This window comes from Sturnira hondurensis, unplaced genomic scaffold (assembly GCF_014824575.4).
Source record: "Sturnira hondurensis isolate 20B ecotype Veracruz unplaced genomic scaffold, ASM1482457v3 Scaffold0003090, whole genome shotgun sequence".
NCBI lineage: Eukaryota > Metazoa > Chordata > Mammalia > Chiroptera > Phyllostomidae > Sturnira > Sturnira hondurensis.
The window spans coordinates 1,313,690-1,327,313 of record NW_028075721.1 but is presented as its reverse complement, the minus strand read 5'-3'; the positions used below and the strand labels follow the sequence as shown (position 1 = coordinate 1,327,313).

At 58.5% G+C, this 13,624-nt stretch overlaps 1 protein-coding gene across 1 annotated transcript in view; it reads right to left on the bottom strand.

The window, feature by feature from the left end:
• Window positions 1–13,624, bottom strand: part of SMPD3 (sphingomyelin phosphodiesterase 3) — a 76,299-nt gene that overhangs the window by 12,314 nt on the left and 50,361 nt on the right. The window contains exon 3 of the mRNA XM_037041427.1: window positions 141–1,662. Coding sequence (XP_036897322.1) covers window positions 141–1,451 — 1,311 coding nt within the window. The 5' untranslated portion in view covers window positions 1,452–1,662. The remainder of the gene's footprint in view (window positions 1–140; window positions 1,663–13,624) is intronic.

Genomic DNA, 13,624 nt, shown 5'->3' with positions numbered 1-13,624 from the left:
CCCTGGTCCCTGAGTTGGGGGCCTCTGGTCCCACGAAAGGCCTCGTCTGGCCACAGAGCTCCCAGAGGATGAGGACCCCCAGGCTGCAGCCCACCCCCCCACATGACTCGGACTGGCTGGCACGTGCCCGGGCCTCCTACCTTGAGAAACAGTGCTCCCTTGGAGGCCAGGCTGTCAGAGCCCCTCCCGTTGGGGTAACAGTGATAGGCCACGTCCATGATGGGGTAGCGGCTGGCGAAGAAGAGGCCGCTGTTGAGACACTTGAAGCAACAGCCGCCCTGGCAGCGGCAGCAGCCTCGGCAGCCGTAGAGCCCGACGTCATACACGATGTACTCAAAGTAGCCGTGCAGCTGGTCTTTCAACTTGGTGGCCGCCCGCTTGTCAAACACCTCCTGCAGACACAGGAAGTCCACGTTGGCAGGGAAGAAGGCCGAGATCTCATGGTCAAAGGCCTCGTCGGGGTGCCGCCTCCTGCGCACAGCTGCCTTCTTCACCACCGAGGCCTTGTGCGGGGCCTTCCCGCAGGTGGCAGCCGGCTCCCCGCTGCCACCCTCTGGCCCGGCACGCGTCTTCACCAGGGACTCTCTGGAAGCAGAGGGGCTTCCCAGGCTCCCCGAGTCCCCGTCCCGCTGGCTGTGGTTGGGCGTCTGGTTCCGCGGACCCCCGCCAGCCCCATTTCTGGCCTGGCCTCCGGGGGCAGAGTCGTCAGCTTCAGGGTGCCGGCCCCCCTCTTCGCCTCCGATGCGCACGATGCAAGCGTTCTCAAGGCTGCCACAGTCAACTGAGTCCCCAGAGGCTGGGCCATTGGCAGCCTCATCACTGGGGTGACGCCCGCTGTTGCCCTTGTATTCCACCGAGGCTGTCCTCTTAATGCTCCCGGGGACAGCCCGGGCCGTGCCATCGCCCTGGGGTGACACCAGGCTGCTGAAGCTGGCCGCGCTGATGGAGGTATTGGTGGGCGAGTCGATGTAGATTTTGATCTGGGGCCGGCTGGCCCCATTGCGAATTCTGTGCCCGATCTCTCTCGCCCGTGCTTGGGTGTTAAAAACATTGTTGAGTCTGGCCAGGGAGTCGGGGAGGAGGCAGATGTTGGCCGTGGCGAAGCAGAAGCTTTTGCCGGGACCCGCGCCCTTCCATTCACCGAGCAGGGCTGCCCCGCCGGCCGGGCTCTTGTCTTCCAGCCGGGAGTAGACGTAGGGCCTGCGGGAACACTGCAGGGGGCACCAGAAGAGGAACCCAAGGAACGCGAAGGGCAGCGAGGTGACCAGGAGGCCCAGGTAGATGGGCATGAACAGCAAGATGCAGAGCAGCTGGCTCTTCTGACAGGGGTCGGGTATGAACAGGGCCAGGAGCCGGTCCAGCAGCCAGTAGCATGGGAAGATGAGGGCCCAGGACACGGCGTGCAGGGCGGACAGACAGCTGTTGGGAAAGGGCGTCGTGTACAAAACCATCGCAGCTCACTGGGCACCGCGGTCGGCCCTACTACATGTTGTCGTGGCAGCGCAGGCGCGTTCCCGGGTGGGGTGGGTGAGTGGGGAGCAGGCGGAGGAGGGGTCACCTCCTGGTGAGACGTGACGCTGGAGGGCTGGTGGCGGCTGGTGGCCAGCCAGTCATGGCTCCCCTCAGTGGGCCATGCTAGGCCACCGAGGCCTGCTGGGGAACCTGCAAGACAGAAGGTGAGGGGCCTTTTATTCATTTTTAGGGGAGCGGACTGGATACTAGGGCCACTGTCCCCGTTCACCCCGTTCCTGCTCCCTCAGACATGAGCAGGACCAGGCGGGAGCTAGCGGGCTTGCACGGGTGTCTGGGGCCAGGAGCCGGTCCCGGCACGCTTCGTTGGCCTGTGGGTGTTAGGTTCTCTTGGAGTAAAGAGCTACGTGATGTGACTGCCTCTGGCTGAGCATCTTGATCTTCTGGCCGAATTGCCCGAAGTCTGGCCCAGCAGAGGAGCATGGCTCTGTGGCCAGTGGATAGGCAGGCTGGGGACCCTAGAGGATGCCTGGGCCTGACACTGGTCTTGCAGGGAGCCTGAGGTGGTCCTCAAACCACAGCCGTCTGTCACCAAGTGTCCACCAGGTCCGAGTGAAGAGAGAACCAACCACAGAGAAAAGTGACCCCAGAGTGCTGGGGTAGAGTGCCAGCCCCCAACATGCCCCCCCCACTGGCTGGCAGGACCCCGACAGGAGGGCTCCCCCACAGCCAGGCTCTCCCTGTGTCCCAGCCCGCAGCATCAGGCCACTTCCACGGTTTCACCCCCGCTGGCCCCTGGCAGAGTTGCCCACCTGACGAGGATCCGGCGACAGCCCGGACCTTACTATCAGCCAGAATGGTCATAGCTACCCAGTTACAAGGGACCTTGATGGTCCCTGCAACTTCTGGAGAAGCTCCCTGGGCCTCCGAGGCCTGGCCCAAGCTTCTTCCTTTAAGCTCCCAGGACGCAGCTGCTGGGCCCGGCAGAGGCCCAGAGCCATTAGAATGAGTCCACCTTGGTCCCATCTCAGAGCAGGCCCCAGGGCCCTGCCCCGGAGAGGCCACCAGGTGCATTATTGTGCTGAATGTAGAATCTACAAAGTCGAGATGTTTACCCAGCCTCCGGGGACCTGCCGTGGTCATGCTGTGGCGAAGTTTGCAGGAGCACAACCCAGAGTTTTCGTCACCAGACCAGCTGGGGAGTCATTTCCTGCTCGCCATCTCACCAACCCAACCCGGCTTCTGCCCTGGCTCCTCTGGGGCCAGGGATGGGCACAGAGCGGCACCTGTGTTGCCGTCCATCCTGGCTGGGAAGGTGGCACAGGCGGGCTTGTCTGCCCTGAGGGGCGCTGTCACATCGTGTCAGGCTCAGACTTGGCTGAGCCCGGGCTGTGAGGACAGCTCTGGAGAAAAGATTTGGGAGGAGGAGAGGGTCTGTACTGGCCCATGGCCCTCAGGACGGCCGGAGCTCTGTGATGGGTCAGAGGGGAATGTGGCCTCGCTTGGTGAAAGGCTTCCTGAGAAAGTCCCCAACCTGTGCTCCCACGAGTCTCGTCCCCAATGCTGGCTGATCAGGGCTGGCATTTGCTATTAGCTGGGACAGGACTGGCGGTGGGGGAGCGGGTCTCCCTATTCAGCTGCCCTGTGTCCTCCTCACTCCTGCTATGGCCCCCAAACTCTCTGGGCAAGTTCCCTCCACAGCCCTGCCTGCAGTGGCAGTGAGTGGCCAGGCCTGATCTTCCTGCCTCCCTGGGCTGGCCGTAGGGATATTTTTGGTCCTCGTTCAGGCATTACGGGGTTTAGGTGGCCCAAGGGGCCAACAGGCAGCAGTGGCCACCATGCCAGTCTCCTAAGATATGGCAGATCTGAGCACCCCAGCCCTTCCTGCAGGCCATGCTAGCCCTTGGCAGCTGCCCTGAGAGCCCTGTCCAGAGCCCTCCCCTGCCGCCCTTTGGCGGGGCCTCCGGGTGCTGTCCCCACTCTGCTCCGCCCGCCATGCCTGCACGTGCGCCCAGGAGCCGCTGACGCGGCCGACACAAAAGGGTTTGCTACCAGCAGAGCTGGTTTCAAAAGCTCTGTGGTTAATTATTCTGTCTCAGTGAAATGAAAGGAGGGTAAACAAACAACAACACATTAATTAGTCTGATCTACACTTTCCCCATGAAAGAGGAGAGCGCAAGTTAAATGCTGGAGGCCGGCAACTTCGCAGTGAACCCTGGAGTCCCGCAGGGGCAGCAGGGCAAGACGCAGGCGCACACGCACTGGCCTGCATGCTTGTCCAGGCCCTTTCTCTTGCCCTTTGGCCGCGTGGCCATCGTGGGTGCCAAGCCCAGGCCCTGTCTCGAGGGAAGAGCAGCCCTCCTCTCCTCCACACTTCAGTCCTCTGCTCCCGTCCTGGGGGCTGGCACCTTTGTCGAGCACGGTCCACCACGTGTGTCTGACGGGCTGACAAGTCCTTCGAAGGCCATGCGTGCTGAGCTGTCACAGCCACCTCCCCCCATCACACACACACACAGGCTGGGTTGCTCTTCCAGGTTCCTATTTAAGAACTGACAACGACTCTGGGTTTACTCCTTGTCAGTCCTGGTGTGCGGCTTCCAGGGCTGGCTGGGAGTCCTGGATGCCCTCAGCTCCTCGTGGCCATTCTTGAGCCCTGGGGTCAATGTGTGTGGGGGCTACACAGTGCTCCCAAAGAGAGTGACCTCTCTGTCCTACAAGTAGAGACCCCAGACTCCATCTTCACCCCACCTCATTGTTCCATGCTCAGCTTGGGCTCCAGACCCAGCTCACCTGAGTGAAGCCCTGGTGCTGGGGGCGGGCCTGCTGGGCCTCAGACTCATTGATGGTGACACAGGGGTGGCAATCCCTGTCTCCCAGGGCTGTCATGAGGATGAACGCCAGACAGGCCACTAAGATGGCTGGCCCTGTTCCCTTCCCTACCTCCCCCTGTCCTTGACCTCTGCCCCCGAGGATGGCCCATGTGCCCTGTTGCTCTCCCAGCCAGTGGACTTGCTGGGGTTCAAAGGCTGCACCAGCCAGTTTGCGCACTGTTCTGGGGCAGCCTGAGCCTACCTGCCGAACTCCCAGGTCCCTGCCTGACCTGAAGACCTTCAGGTCATCAGAGATGCCGTCTGCTCTGTGCACGTGGGAGCCCCTTCACTAACTCATTCTTCCCCCTGAAGAGGGGACCGATTGGGCGTGATTGTGACAAGGAGGCCGGGCCAGGGAGCCAGGATGGACAGAGGGAGCAGAGAGCGCCATAGTTTGCAAGTTGACTGAGGTGGACAGGGAACGGGCCCAGGGAGTTTTGGGAGCCCAGATGACCCTAAATCTAGAAGGGAGTGGGAGAGTGTTTGGTCGGGGCCTGGGAGGTGACAGGTCCAGCCATGCTGGGGCAGATGTGGGACATCGACAACAAGCAGCTCTACCCTGCAGTTGCTCCTGTGGGTTACTGATGACCTGCAGTGGCCTGTCAACACTGACATAGATTATCGCTAACCTGTGGCCAGCCGCCACCACAGCCTGTAAAGGAGGGGGTCTGGACTGCTCCAAGGCCAGAGCCCCTCCCCCTGTGCACTGTCTTGAGGGCCCCCGGGCCAGCCGCTCTGCCACCCCCTGGTAGGGCATCCTCAGGAATAGGGCCTGCTCAGGTCTGGCCCAGTTTAGGTGTGGAAGATAGGAGGTAGGGTGGGTCCCCAGCAGCCTTTTGAGCAAGCTGCAGTGGGCAGGACCTCTCGCACTGCATGCCAAATGACACGGACACCACGGCCGCCGGCCCATTGCCCATCTCCCTGGGAAATGGTCCTGGCACGCATGGGATGCAGAAGACCTACTGCACAGAGGCTCAGAGGGTCCTGGGTGGGTGCTGACTTTGAGTTTGAATTTCTTCTACAGTGGGAAAGTGAGCAAATCCTTAGTTCTGCTGGCCGAGGCCAGCCCTGCCCCCACTGAGGAAGCCTGCATCATCTTTTGGGATCTCTGAGCCTTGGGGAAGTACCTTCTGGAAAGTTAATGAGGGTCAGGAGTTTCCCCATGTGAGGCTAGGTGGGACCTGTCCCCTCTTCAAGGCCCTTGCATCTGGTCCTCATCTTTCCGAGTCTTCTACAGAGGAGCAGGGCGGAGTCCGGGAGCAGAAGGACCTCCTCCCTCCTCTTAGTGTCACAGGCTCGTGTACAGCAGGAGCCAGGCCAAGCCCCCGGTTTCCACAGGAAAGGCTGCGAGGGCTGCTCCAATCCAATTACCAGAATGGGCTCACATCAGCTGGCAGCCCTGAGATCAGCCGGCCCATTTCTGCCTGGATGTTTGCCAGGGAGGGGTTGGCATGGCAACGTGAGCTCTGAGCTGCTGAAACTTGAAGTCAACTTGTAGCTGGGAGGACAGAAAGAACGACTGGAGAGATGGCCTTTCTGAGTGATGCAGGTCAGACAGATCCATGCCAGTCCCTACAAGCCACATCCCAGAAGCAGAGCTGGGGTCTGCGGTCTGGTGGGACACGTGCCACAGTGGCTGTGGCGACTGCTGCCGACACAGCTGCGCCGGGTAAATGCCCATCGCCCTTCTAGATCCCGAACACCTGCCTGCCCTTTCTTGAAGCCCTCTCCAGCCTCCCTATCCCTCCTATGCACAGTCCCCAACGGTCCCTCTGATCAGGCACGTTTCTGTGTGCACGTCAGGCCATCCCCGTGTGCTCCCCACTCCAGCCTGGGAGCTCCCGGTGGAGACTCAGGCCAGTCCTAGCCCGCCCCACGTCTGGCTGTGGCAGACCCACTTCCGTCGGCCCCACTCCAATCCAAGGGGAGGGCTGTGAGCTGCACCAGACCAGTCAGCACCATGGCCCTCTGACCCTCAACTGAATGGGTCATGTGACCCACACTTCCTCTGGAGTTCACTGGACCCCTCAGCAAAGAGGACTGCATTTCCTCTGAGACGGAAGCACTAAGAACCTGAAGCTCCTGGAGCCTTCCTGGAGAGTGAATCCAAGACAGAAGGAAAAAACCTTAGGGCTGGAAGGGGAGAGGCCAAGTCACGGTGACATCTTTGAGCTCCAATTTCCCTGCACCTGAAGCCAACACAACTCCTAGACTTCCTCGTTAGTAAGTCAACAAATTACCCTTTTATTTGCGCTGGTCCTTTCGAGTTGCATTTCTGTCACTTCCCACCAAAGGGACCCTGCCTACTCCATACCAGCGACATGCTTTCTAAAACCCAATTCTCATCAGTTCCTCTCCTATGAAGACCTCTTGTGGCCCTGGCCTGCCCACGGGGCCAAGGGGGGCTCCCTCCTGGCACCTGGAGGCCCTTCAACTCCTGGTGCCCAAGGGCTGTGCTCAGTGGGCATCCCTCAGGTGAGAGCCCTGCCAACATCACGAACACAAACTCTGGGGTCAGCCGTCCTGGGCAGGTCCTCCTGCTGCACACTGAACACGCTGCCGAGCTGACCCTCTGCGCCCCGGTCTCTTCATCCAGCGAGCAACGAGTCGCAACCCTCTTCAGGGTAGTCAGAGGTGACGCCTGGGCTGCCCTCACACTGTGCCTGCCACATCTGTAACATTTTTATTCCTGTCACTACTGGTAGTTTTCTTGCTGCAAAGGCCCTCAAGACACAGCTGGAACCTTGAAGTTTCCTCCTTGTATGTTTGATTGCTTGACAAAAAAGGCATCCTGCTCTCCCAGCTGCGGGGTGAGGGTGGTGCAGTGGGGCTGTCTGCTGTGGGCTGTTGTGTGAGCCCAAGTCACGGGCTCCTGCAGCAGCCAGGTGCAGGCAGAGGGGCTATAAAATTTTCAAAGAAACTTTCTGTGGGAGCTATTCATGCATCATGTGGTTTCTGAGAATAGGCACAGGCTGCAAGCAGCTCTGTGGCACTCCCTCAATCAGCCTCGGCATTTCCATGTCAGAACTCAGAAAGCCCAGATTAAGCTGATTCTTGCGTGACTGGAAAGCAAATCTCAAGCCAGGTTGGCGGTGTATGTGCCAGGGGTGCCTGAACCAACTTAATGTTTGAGACAGCAGCGCCCTGTGTTCAGGACCTGGCGCTGCAGTGACGCTGCCCCGAGAGCCTGGGCTCCGTCACAGGAGGGGCTGAGTTTGAAGATCTGAGCCCCCTACCCTCTACTGCCTGCCATTCCAGAACCATCTATTGGTGACTGAAAAGGGGGCCATTAAGGACAGGCTGGGTGGTGGCTGGCACCTGAATCCACACCTGAACCATTTTGAGCAGCATCTCTCCTTCCCCTGGGCCCTTGTATTTCGCCCAAGAACCTGTCTGCAGCCAGATCTGCCTGCTTTGAATCTGCTGTGAGCTGAAGCCCCCAGGGCTCCCCCAGTCCTGCGCTCTTCCGGGAGGCTGAGCCCAGGGTGCGGCGAGACGGGGGTGAGGCCTTCTTTCGTGATGAACATCAGGTCTGGGACCACTCTGTTCATAACGTCTTCTCCACACAGGCTCTGACCAGGGCAGCTCCAGGGCGAGCAGGCAGTCGTGACTGCCAGGGAGGGAGCTCCGACATCCTTCAGTGAGGCTCACATCAGGGGTCACTGCCAACAGCTGGGCACCTACATGGGCATGGGCCTCTCGCCCCCCGGTGCTCTGAGACCGCCCAGGTGCTGGGGCCTGAGCCTGGACTGAGTGAGTCTCGCCAACAGCCACAGGCGGGGCATCCTGGAACTCCCCAGCAGGTCGCGTCACCTCCCTCAGGGGAGTGCTGTGGCATCTCCTGCGTGACTGAGTGCCAGCCCCCAACATGTCCCCCGCTGGCCAGTGCCGCCTCTACCTGCAGGACAGACCCTCCCAGGGATGGAGGCCAGGAAGAATCTGGCTTCTCTCAAAGGCTCTGCTGTTGAGGCTTTTGTTCCAGCAAAGTCCCTGCGTCCCTGACACGAGAGTTGATGTTAATGGTTCACAAGCCGAACGAGGCTGGGAACACACTTTGCTTGAGAAGAAGCGACAACATACTTTCTGTGGGAGTAGAACTTTAAATACACGTCCGTACAAGTGGTGTGATTGATGCGGACCTGGTGTTCAGCTGTGTCTCAAGTACAGCCTTTCCTCCTGGGATGGATTGGCCGACTGAGTGGTGTGTAGGCATTTCGAGGCACCAGAGAACACAGATGAAGACAACAAGCCTTCCTAAAACAGAACAGACTTGCTAAAATTCTTCTGAAGGGACTCATTTCACATTTGGCCTTAAGTTGTCTATGCAAAGAACATTTAACAAACTGAGTCCTAGAGGAGAATTCATGCAGAGATTAAAAAGCAAATCAGTGCGAATGAGTAAATAAATCAGGCAAAAGCATCTCACCAAGCCCCCTGAAGCCCTGGGGAGCTGGGGCTGAGGCCAGATTTCTGGACCGAGGCTGAATCTTACTCACTACTGAGGGATGAGGCCCTTGTCCTGGGACCTTTCAGAGACCTTGGACCCTGGGCCACCGAGCTATGCTGAGGTCCTCCCTCTGCACCTGGTACCGCAGGAGCCCTCGGCTCAGAGAACCAGCCTGAAGACCACCTCCCCTTGAGAGAGGGTGCCCCAGCTCAGGCCAAACCATGGGCTGCCTTCAGGGCTGTGCAGGACCTGCCCCAGAACGTGCAACTGGGAGAGGACTGGGGGCAGCTGGGTCCGCTGCTCAGGGGAGTAAGACCTGGAGCTTCGTCTGCATAAGACAGTAAATCAATTGTTTGTCCGCAGCAAAGACCAGGAGGAAAGGGATGGTGGGGGTCTAGAATGGCCCCAGTTCCCTCTGAGTTCTGCCACCAAAGCTGCCTTCCGAGGGTCTTCTGAGGCTCTGGGTTCTAATCACCCCTGACCCTCCAGCAGTGGTGGCCCCATGTACACCTGCTCCTGGCCGTGGAACCCTATGCTTCTGAAAAGGGTGACAAGAGCTCCCGGCTCTGGTTGTGGAGGTTTGTGTCTCCAAATTGTGGGTGTAGACATGCTAATGAAGAGAGTGACCACCTTCATTCAGGAGTGACTGATTTAAAATGGGACAAGCATGCTTTGTCCTTGTGAAGATAAGGGTAGACTTTTCACTCACATCTGCCTTCAGGCCTAGGACGGGACCCTTGCCTCACTTTCTCTGGTCCCTAGAGCAGCCGGACCCTGCTTTCCAGGCAGGAGGCAGGATTGCACTTCCCAGGCCCCTTGTGGTTGGGTAGATCACGTGACTAGTTCTGACCAATGAGCTGCGAGTAAAAGTGCTAGGAGGCACCGCTGGGCCAGAGTACTTAACAGCAGGTGTGAGACCTGCCAGAGGCCTGTCTGTGCCACCTGCATCTGCAGGATTTGAGTTGGTGGCTGCTCTGTCAGCCCGGGTCCCAGGTTGGAGAGACACGGAGCAGGACACCAGCTAACTCACAAGAGTTGGCTGGGGTGAGAAGAAAACCTTGGATGATAAACCACAGCATAACCCGTCCCATCCTGACCAACAGATGAAGGCTTCTGATTCAGCATTTAATCAGCCCATTTACCAAAAATAGGCCCTATTGATGGACAGCTCTTGATTTCCTAGGAATATAAACAGAACTAGCTTTCACACCCTCCTTTCTTCCAGAAAGATCTTTGTTTTAAATGGTAACAGTGATGTTCCTCTGCCCTGAACCCTGCTTTGTGTCCATGGTCCTCAGGACTATGAAGTCTCAGGGGAACTGAGCGGTAACCTTTTAATTTTTAGTGGAAACTGTTTCTGCTGAGAGAGGAGGCCCTGACTGGAAATGTAGGCAGGAAAGTAAACCCACAGACATGGGAGGTAAGTCCATTGGAAGCGGCTCACAAAGATCAGTGTAGGGGGTCGGCCCCAGGGCCCAAGCAGGGCCTGCAGCAGGACAAGCAGGAGGGAGTGTCAGAGGTGGGCTGAGGGGGACTTCGAGGTCATGCTGGCTGACAGGTGCGTGCTGGGGCTGGGGAGGGGAAGGAGCCAGGCAGCAGCTGGTAGGCCGGCAGGCTGGGGGTGCTCAGGACATATTTCCTATGAGTCAGCAACAGCACTGGGCTGCAAGGGATATTTCACAGCAAGGCCAGGAATCTCTGGGGGAAGAGCCTTTGCTTTCTAGGCGTGTATACTTGAGTGTGGGGGTGTCCTCCTAGACTAGGGTGTGGAGACAGGAAAGTGGTAGGTTGTGGGTGGAACCAGTAGTGAGCGAGGGAGGGAGGTCAGGTGGGGCACCAGAGAGCTGAGAACAGGTACTAGACAGCAGAGTCACTCAGGAAGCCCCAACTGCCAGGCCACCGTGACCACAGGATCCCAGCCTGCAGGCCAGGAGGAGATGGGGCCAGGGGGTGAGCCGCTGTGGAAAACGGGCCAGGAGGAGGATCAGACGCCTCCACTTACAGTTCATCCCTAGTTGGATCTGTGTAATTCAAACGCTTACAATGTCTGCTTAGCATCCTGCCTGCGCCATAAAGACCCAGCCAGCTCAAGCAATGAGCCCCGAAAGCCCAGCATGTGGGCTGGGTCTGTGTCCTGCTCTGGGAAGGCTGAGTGACCCTGGGGCTGCCTGGGGTCTGGGCAGTCACCCAGCCTGGGGCTACCAGCATCACCACCACTGCTAGACAGAAGGTGGTTGGGGTGTCTTGCTGGGCTTTCTGGTAAAGTTTTGGAAAGAAAATGAACAGAACAGAGGTCAGCACCAATGAGGAACAGTTTGTGCAATTTCAACCAGATCTGCCGTAAGCAATAGGCCCAACAGGAGGCTGACACTGCTTGATCCTCATCTGTCCCTCAGCTCCCTGCCCCTTGGTGCTGGGCCACCCTCCTTGTTCCCTTCCTGTGCTGGGGACTGTGCCTTCTCAGAGCCCCTGTGGTCCCCTCCCTCTCCCCCCCCTTCTCCCCCCCCCACCTTTGGAGCTGGGTCTCCCAGGGCCCTGCCTCCTCTGACCTGCCCTCTGCTCCGCCTCCCGAACCCCTGCCCCCATTCCCACAACGCACCATGCTCAGTCCAGGCCTCCCCCTCTCCCACCTGGATCCTGCAGCTCCACCATCTGGCCCCCCTGAGCTGGCCCCCTCTCTTCCGGTCCACGCAGTAGCTGGTGGGATCTTTCTGTACTGCACATTGGACCACACTGCTCCCCTATTAAACTTTTCAGTGGTTCCAGCTGCCCCCAGGAAGATGCACCTGGCAGTGAAGGAAGGGCAGGGAAGGGCAGACTAGGCCCAGCAGCCGGATGGCTCTGCTCCTCTCCCACTTCTGGAGTCCCAAGGCCCCTGCCCTGCATACTTCCCACCATGCCCTGCTGGACCACCACGCCTCTGCTGGGGCGCTTCCCTCGTAGCCCTCATCTGTGCAAAGGGAGAAGGGTTCGGCAGAGGGGCTTAGGTTTGGAAGTCACAGGGACGGTCTCTTCGCCAAACCCTAGCCAGGTCCCTACTCTCTGGCCCCAGGAATAACTAGAGACCTTTGGCTTAAACAGGCCACCTCTCTCTCGACAGCTGGCGGTTCCTGTGCATTTATCATGTGTTTGCAGTCTGCACACCAGAGAGGCGACCAGCCCCTCCCATCTTCAGATCTGCCGAGCTGGAAACAGGCCTGAGAGAGAGGAGGCCTGAGCAGTGTTGGTAAATTTCTTCCCTCAAAACAAAAGGAGGGAGACTCTTAAGTGTATGGCCCTATGGGTGACTCTGCAGGACCAGAACCCTGCCCTCAGGGCTGACACCGGCAGCCTTAGATCTCGGGGAGGAGGGGGGAGGTGCTCCCCAGCCACTTCAACCTCCAGTCCTGGGGAACGTGAGCTCTGGGTTCCAAATCTGAGGCCCGTGTCCCCTGGCGGGCACTTGGGGTGTCATCCCATCACCTGAGCCTAGCTGTGTGTCGGGCACATAGATAACAGCAACCCCAGATGACCGACTGACGAGTGTCAGCCCTGCCCCCTGCAAACCTAGAGTCCAGCCAGGGTGGCTTCAGCAGTGACGCTCATCCGGGGCACCAGTAGCCTGCTCAGGGCCGCAGACTCATTCCTGCCCTCCCTTCCTTCCTCTGTCCTTGTGGGGTGGGGACATGGCTATGAGCCGGTCCGTGGTAAAGCCATGAGGGAGACTAGAAATAAGCACCAGACAAGCAGAACTCACAGATCCACTTCTTGGGGACACCTGAGCAGATGTCACACAGCACACCCCTCCCAGGACACGCCCTTCACACCAAGGGTGCACTGCCCCAAGTGGGTGTCGTTGGCCCCGTTTACACTTGAGAAAACTGGGGCTCAGAGAGGTAAATGACAGTCCCTGGGAGGGCAGCCAGGTTACCTAACTCCAATTTTCCTTTCCTCTCTATCTTTCTCAGCAAGGCTGAATACGAACAATATGTAAAAACATTCGAAACACATAAGTGAGCGCTGCCAATACCAAGGCCCCCAGCTCCAGGGCAAGTTCCCAGGAAGAGTAAAAAACTCTCATCCCACCTCCCTGGTCCTGCTTGTTTCTACCCCTCAATTCCCACAGAACGAGATGCCCACCACCTTTTTCCAGTCCCCTGAGGTGACATTTGTCACCCACTCTCACTGAGACCTTGGTGAGGATCCCAATAATCTTCCTCCCTCCGTGTGGGCTCTTGTCCTCATTTACCTCTTTTGTTCTTCCGTCCAGTCACCTTGGACCCCCCAGACTCTCTGCCCCAGCCTGGCAACACGAAAAACATTAGTTTGCTAATCTTGGACAGAGGAGAGGTTCTTATAATGGTCTTGCTCTCCTGGCTCCGGGACTGAGGTTTCCCCACGGTAAGGGGCTGCTAGTTCCTGCTGTTATTGCTGAGAACGGCCCAGTCGTTTGAATTATTTCTCTGGGATGGATTCCAGAGTGGAATCACTTTCGAGTTTCTGCTGTGTGTTGCCAAGCTGCTTCCCATCCAAGTCGATTGAGCCTGCCTGTTTCACAGCATCCTTACCAGCTCTGGGTTTTAGCATTAACATTTTAAAAAAGAATTTGTTGGAAAGTGAAATCTAGTTCCATTTTCCAGGATATTTAAGTTATATTCCTTCATTTTTTTGTGTGAGGTGCTGCCTCAATCCTTGTATATGCATTGAAGGAGTTTTTGTTTTCTCCGCCGATTTGGGCGTACCGGATGTACCCCCCCCCCCCCCCCCCCCCCCGAGCGCCCCNCCATCCCCCCCCCCCCCCCCCGGTAGTCCACGGGAGGGCGGGTTCAGAGTAGGACCCAACTGCCTGCCCGATTGC